We start from the raw sequence: 6343 nt of genomic DNA, 5'->3' as shown, positions 1-6343 counted from the left end.
TCCTCCCTCCTCCCTCCTCCCTCCTCCCTCCTCCCTCCTTCCTCCCCTACAGTTTTGTCTAACCAGCTGTGAATGTGAATGTGCCCGCCTATGTTCCTGTCTCTGTGCTTGACTGTCCGTTTCTTTGTTCACTCAGACTAAACAGTCTTCTGCTGAAAAGCTCATGGATGGCTCTGAAATCTTCAGTTTATTAGAGTCTGCAAGAAAACCAACAGAATTCATAGGAGGGGTTACTTCTACTTCTCAAAGCTGGGTTCAGGTGGCCAATTGCTTCCTCTTTGGTGTTCTTGACGCTGCCTATTTGCCTTTCTTAGCCTTTTTGGTGTGTGCACGTATGTGTGAGTGAATGTGTGTGTGTTTTGCTCAAGTGGCTTTGCCTTAAACACCTCAGAGGTATCTTCGGTGGTTTTCCTTTGTGCCTGCTTGGCATAGCTGTCATGTGCCTTTAGTTGCATCACTAGAACATACTTCAGATATTCAAAATTCAGATTTCAGCAATCGTGTTGAAAAAGTTTCATAGCATTTAATTTTTTTAAGCATTTTATGTCACCTGTTAGGTCTCAGAAAGCTGCCAGAACCAATGGGAACACACTACAGTGCTTTCATTTTGTTTTGTTTTCATTGTGCTTTATCCGCATCCTGTTTCATTTGTGGCTATCCCAACATAGCAACACAGGCTTGGGGGTGGGGAAAGGGTGTCAGGGCAGGGGGCACTCATCCAAGACCCTGGTGGGAGGAATGCAAGCTAATTTATATTTTCTATAAGCATTTCTGGTCATGAGCACTTGACACTGGCTTTAGGGTGCCCTGGTGAGTGGCTGCTTTTGTTTTGATTTTTGTGTTTTCACCTTTGGTTTGTGGAAAGTCACACTGACACCACAATCTTTTCCCATGCAGAAAATGGAAACCAAGACTGTGTCCAGCAAGGTAGAGGCAGAAACAAGCCAGCACCCCCAGCCACTTAGCACCGAGAAGGTTGTGCAGGAAACCGTGTTGGTGGAGGAACGACACGTGATGAATGTGCATGCGAGTGGGGATGCCTCTTATGTGGCTGGAGATGACTTGGCTGCTGGAGCCCAGGCAGCATCTGCTGATGCTTCTAGCTTGAAAGGGAAGGAGGGCTCTGCTCTGATGGAGGGAGCTAAGGAGGAGAAGGGGGAGGTGGCCGAGAAAGCTGTCCTCAAACAGGAAGAGACGGCCACTGCTCCCCACGAGCCAGTGGAGGAGCAGAGTGCAACAATCCACGTTTCTGAAACTTGGGAACAGAAACCTCATTTTGAGGTAACTAGTAGTTGACATTGCTTTCAGCACTGATGTAAAACTGATCTATGAGTCCCTGAAATTTAGTTAAGCTTAAAGGGGGGAGCTAAGCTTAATTTTCTGCCTTCTCCAAGTGCAGTTTGTTTCTCCTTTCATTTCCCTCTTGCATGGCAATAGGGTCTCCATGCTGGTCTCCATCTTTGGGGTCACATGCAAACATATTTAATAATTAATAACGTGTGGTTCCAGGAAACAGTTCCTGCCTTCATTGTAATTATTGGCCTGGGGAATGCATGGCCAGCCAAGATATAGAAAATTTGATAAATTTATTTTGATCAGTGTACTTCCCCAGAAGGACCAAAAACCATGCTTCCCTTGGTACCAAATGCCAGAACTTTCTTCTTTATCTCTTTTACTGAGATTCCTGAAGTATATGGAGTAGGGAACAGTTGATGTCTTTGTATTTGTTCCTTCTTTCTAAGAAGTTATTAAATAAAAGGCTAATTGATGATTTTTGACTTATTAGTTTAGGTGATAGAGGAGGGGAGTGTAAAAAGAGTTCAGTAAACATTTCTTTCCAAATGCTTTCCTTTACTGGAATATCCCATGTTAAAAAAAAAAAAAAGTCTATGGAATTCTGAAAGACTGACCTGGTGTCTGCCTCATTCCTCAATTTACCCTCCCCATGTTATACATAAACATTTATTTCATACTAACCTGTACTTATCCATACCCACCGGGGGGGGGGGGAGCGGGTACAAAATCATGTCTTTGTGCAAACTATAACAGCAGGCTCTGCCTACTTCCTGTTGGTACAGTCATCAACTGTGAAGACAGAAACCAGCAGTTTTGGTAGTGTTTCACCAGGAGGAGTAAAGCTAGAAATTTCTACCAAGGAAGTACCGGTCGTTCACACGGAAACAAAAACCATCACATATGAATCATCACAGGTAAGAAGTCTGTGAAGGCCAGAGCCCTGGCACTTTGTTTTGCCCCTTTAATGGCTTACTGCCTTCTAGTATAACTAGATGACATTGAATTCATGAGACTCAGAGGACACAGCAGCTAAACTGTGTATATCAAGAGTGATAATGGTATTAATTAAAACTTTATTACTGATCCAGAAACATCAGGTGACTTAAACAGGTCTTCATATATCTCAAAATGTAGAACAAGGCTCAGGAACCTATTTCTCTAGCCGTAGATAAGGAAAAATATTAGCTCAAGCAGACCCTACTGACATTTCTCAAGTCCCAGCTTTTTAATGGTGGTTACCTCTGGCCATGTTCGGGTGAGTTTGTCCGGAGGGCCGCTGCTCCCGTATGCCGACTGGACAACACAGTGATTGTGGGAGATGACTGAGTCATTGTGATGCCCTGACCTAACATAAGTATTTGAGTGTGGTGTCTGTCCCTTTGCTTCTGTAGGTTGATGCTGGTGCGGATTTGGAGCCAGGCGTGCTAATGAGTGCACAGACGATCACATCTGAAACCACCAGTACCACGACCACCACCCACATCACCAAAGTAAGTGGAGTGAGGACAGATAAAAGGAAGGCACTTACACGGAACTTCTTCCCAGTTGGGCTGCACAGGCAGAGTTACGTGACTGCCAGGATGCCCAGACAGCTGCATCTCACGCCCACTCTGTCTATGGGGCATTTGCCCTTATGTGCTCATTTCTGTTTAGGAACGTGCATTCTGAAATCCCTTGCTTAACACGAACTCTAGTCCTTAGCATATGGTCGGTGTTCCAGAAACACTGGCCAGCCACACCCAAAGGACTCCATTTTAGTTTCACTTCTGAAATTAACGATTTTAAGTAATTGCCAAAGAATTGTTTCAACTCTTCACGAATACTGTTAGTTAAAACTCTGTTAGCATTTCCGGCTATTTCCCCCACTGAACCATGATCGTTCTTCCAGGTGGGTAACTTTGTAATGTTTGTCTGTCCCTTGCAGACTGTGAAAGGAGGCATTTCAGAGACAAGAATTGAAAAGCGGATAGTCATCACAGGAGATGCCGACATTGACCATGACCAGGTAGTGTGCGTGAGAATGGTCAGTACCTTGGCGGAGAAACAGGGACACTGGTCAGCCCCACTCTTCCCAGTGTTGTTCTTCTAGTCCATCATGCAGTCTAAACAGTTTTCTGAAGTAACTTTTCAATATGCAATGTCTGATTCCTTTTGCAATCATTGTACCTCATTTGTAAATTACGTGTATAGATCTAGCTCGTAAGTCTCCACCTTGCTACTGATCATGGCATGTTCTACCTCCTTTTTGTCTTTGCCCTTCTGTGATTTCCTGGGGATAGGCGCTGGCTCAGGCAATTAAAGAGGCCAAAGAGCAGCACCCTGACATGTCAGTGACCAAAGTAGTGGTCCATAAAGAGACAGAGATCACACCAGAAGATGGAGAGGATTGACCCCAGGTAAGAGGTGACGCTGATTCTCTAGGCTTGGCCTTGGCTGGCATGTAGCATGGGGCCACTTCCCTCTGTCCTTCCCCTGCCTCTTCCTCCTTTCTTCTCTCACTGGCATTGGCAGGGCTGCTCACCAAGGGGGTGCAGAATTGGTTTGTGGGTGCTGGTTTGTTTCAGATTTGGGGGTTCCATACTGTGGACTTTTTTACATGTTCTGCCAGGTAGAGGATCAAGAAAGAAGCATTCTTTGCTTGCATGGTCTCGCTGGTGTTTCTTTTTCATTCGTGCCCTGTGCTCTTCGTTATCCAAATTCGAAGTGTCCGATTTGATTTCACTTGCCATGTGGCCTAATCAGAATGAAGGCCACTTTGTTCTGGAAGGTACAATTTGTGTGTTCCACATACCAGGGAAATAAAAGGTACCCCTTTTTCCTTTGGACGGCAACATTACCCCATTCGTTGTAAGCTTTCTCTGCGACTATGTTTGGTTATGCTTCTATTTATGCTCTCGTTTTGCTTTGTTTCTGAATTTGAAACCTGGGCATTCACTTTGATTTTGGATGTCTTATATTTTCTGTATTCTTTGGGACGTTTTTTTTTTCTCTTAGTATAGCATCATGTCTCAGGAGGAGGCAAAAATGCAGCCTTGGGTTCCTGCTTTTCTCTAGGAAGTGTGTGCATGTCTTTTCAACGGCTGTTTGGCTGGCATTGGGAGCAGATAGCATCTTCTGTGTGTGCACAGACTTGCTATGCACACTCACCTGCCTTGCAAGAACTCATGGGCCCAGAGCATCCCCAGAAGGCTTTGAATGCTGAATGCAACTGTCAAGCTACTTGCACACTTGGTTATGTGACAAAAGTCTCTTAAATGCTTTACATGTATAAATGAAATAAGGAAGTTCTCTAATGTTGGTTTAGAGACTATACATTGAATAGCGGCCTCCCTTAAAGAAAAAGAAAAAGGTCACTCATTATGTTCAAATTAATCATGTTATTCGGAAGACAGAAAGCAGAAAAAGGGTTCTCCAGTGAGCTTCAGCCGCTTGGGTCATGTTGTAGTTACGTAAGAGAACGCATATCAGTGACTTACGCAGGAATTTTACAGTATGTTGTCAAAAAGTGCATGTAATAACCTGCAAGATGATTTTTGTGTGTGTGTGGCCTTAATCTGTGGAAGACTCTTGGGTGTTTTCCAAGGAGTAACTGATCAAATCTCTTTCCTACAGGAATAACTTAGCCTGCACATGAATCCAGTCATGCAAACCATTAGGAAAACCAGAGCCTATATGGAGTTCCCTCTTCTAACCCAACTGACTTGTATCTGCCCATGGAAAATTCAACCCAGAAGAACTGACCTTGACCATTAATAAAGACACTGGCAGAGAGATCTTCCCATAATAAAGCAATCCGAATCAGCATCACAAAACTGATATTGCATGAAGCAACGATAAAATTACAAAAGAGTAGCATTTTTTAATTTCCACCAAGTGTCTAAGTTTTCAGCTATACCTGCACGTTCATAACCAACAATATAAACCGTGATCTCATGTAACACATAAACAATTCATGCCTTTCATAGTTTATTATTAAAGTCTAAACAAAACCGCAATTTCTTAGGTGACAGATCTTTTGTTTACAGACAAATGAAGATTACCCTAAAATGCTAGAAGCTGTCTAGGTCCGATGTGTCAGGTTTATCCCAGATTAGATGTGCCAATAACCGAGTTTATTCAGTAAACAACTTGAATCTCGTACTTGTTTCACCTGGTTTTATTATTCTCACCCATACACAGCAACGACTCTCAATCCTCTGGAAATATTTAATGCTTACAATCCTGCTTTGTGTATCTAATTTGATTCGTTATAAGGTAGTACTGATTTTAGCATATTAATGTGATTTCTTCCTTGTTTACTTTGGTCTGCGTCCAACCTGGAAAGCTTCCAAGATTTCCCTAACAAGTCCTAAATATGTAAATTGTCATTATTTGGGGGAAGAAAACCTGTTTTTGTTAGTTTACGATATTATGGAATTTCACTCCAGAAAAAGCTGTTGGGCTTCTGTTGCTTTGTTTTCTCTCTTCGTTTCTTCTTCCTTGTGTTTTTAAGTTGGATTTTACTTCTTTTACTGGAAAAAGAAAAAAGTGTTTTATTTCCAAATCTGGTCCATATTTACAATCTAGTTCAGAGCCAAGCCTTAAATTGTACAGAATTTCCACTGTAATTAAACTATTTAGTGTTTAGTTATAAATAGCCTTCAAAAAGATATATTCTCCATTACACTGTCAACTGCATCACACAGCCCATGGTGAATGTATGTTTCTGCATAGCAAAATAAAAATGGTAAATGCATTTAAAGCTCTGATTCTCCATGTGTAATAATTTCAGTATTGTCTGTGTTTAGTAGCATGTGCATGACATCAGAGCCCTCATTCCTCTGCATTGTATAGAGCTGTCTTTTTACAGGACAAAATGTGCCTATGGTGACACAGTGTATGGACCCTTCAAGGTATGGGAGACAGGAAACAGAATACATACACATAAATGTTTGGTTGCCTAGGAAGGCCTTAAAAAGTAAAACTAGTTACCACAGAGTCTCATCTTCTAAGTTAGTTTTTTTATAAGAAAGGAGGTTTGCCAATAAACCCAGTGTTTCTGGCTGCT

At 42.4% G+C, this 6343-nt stretch overlaps 1 protein-coding gene across 21 annotated transcripts in view; it reads left to right on the top strand.

Moving 5' to 3' along the window:
• The window catches only part of EPB41L3 (erythrocyte membrane protein band 4.1 like 3), a 182409-nt gene extending 176372 nt beyond the window's left edge, over positions 1-6037 (top strand). For 13 of the 21 annotated variants that reach the window (XM_073898475.1, XM_073898486.1, XM_073898482.1 and 10 more), the window contains 7 exons: positions 137-259; positions 898-1281; positions 2079-2210; positions 2688-2786; positions 3221-3301; positions 3576-3692; positions 4909-6037. In XM_073898475.1, coding sequence (XP_073754576.1) covers positions 137-259; positions 898-1281; positions 2079-2210; positions 2688-2786; positions 3221-3301; positions 3576-3686 — 930 coding nt within the window. In that variant the 3' untranslated portion in view covers positions 3687-3692; positions 4909-6037. The remainder of the gene's footprint in view (positions 1-136; positions 260-897; positions 1282-2078; positions 2211-2687; positions 2787-3220; positions 3302-3575; positions 3693-4908) is intronic. The other 8 variants (XM_073898489.1, XM_073898487.1, XM_025886577.2 and 5 more) reach the window with 3 other exon arrangements.
• Positions 6038-6343: the final 306 nt, after the last annotated feature.

The sequence above is a fragment of the Callorhinus ursinus genome, unplaced genomic scaffold, assembly GCF_003265705.2.
Source record: "Callorhinus ursinus isolate GAN/ISIS: 27379988/994484 unplaced genomic scaffold, GSC_fseal_2.0 scaffold11, whole genome shotgun sequence".
NCBI classification, from domain to species: domain Eukaryota; kingdom Metazoa; phylum Chordata; class Mammalia; order Carnivora; family Otariidae; genus Callorhinus; species Callorhinus ursinus.
The sequence above is the reverse complement of the archived record's forward strand: the minus strand, read 5'-3'. Positions and strand labels throughout refer to the sequence as shown.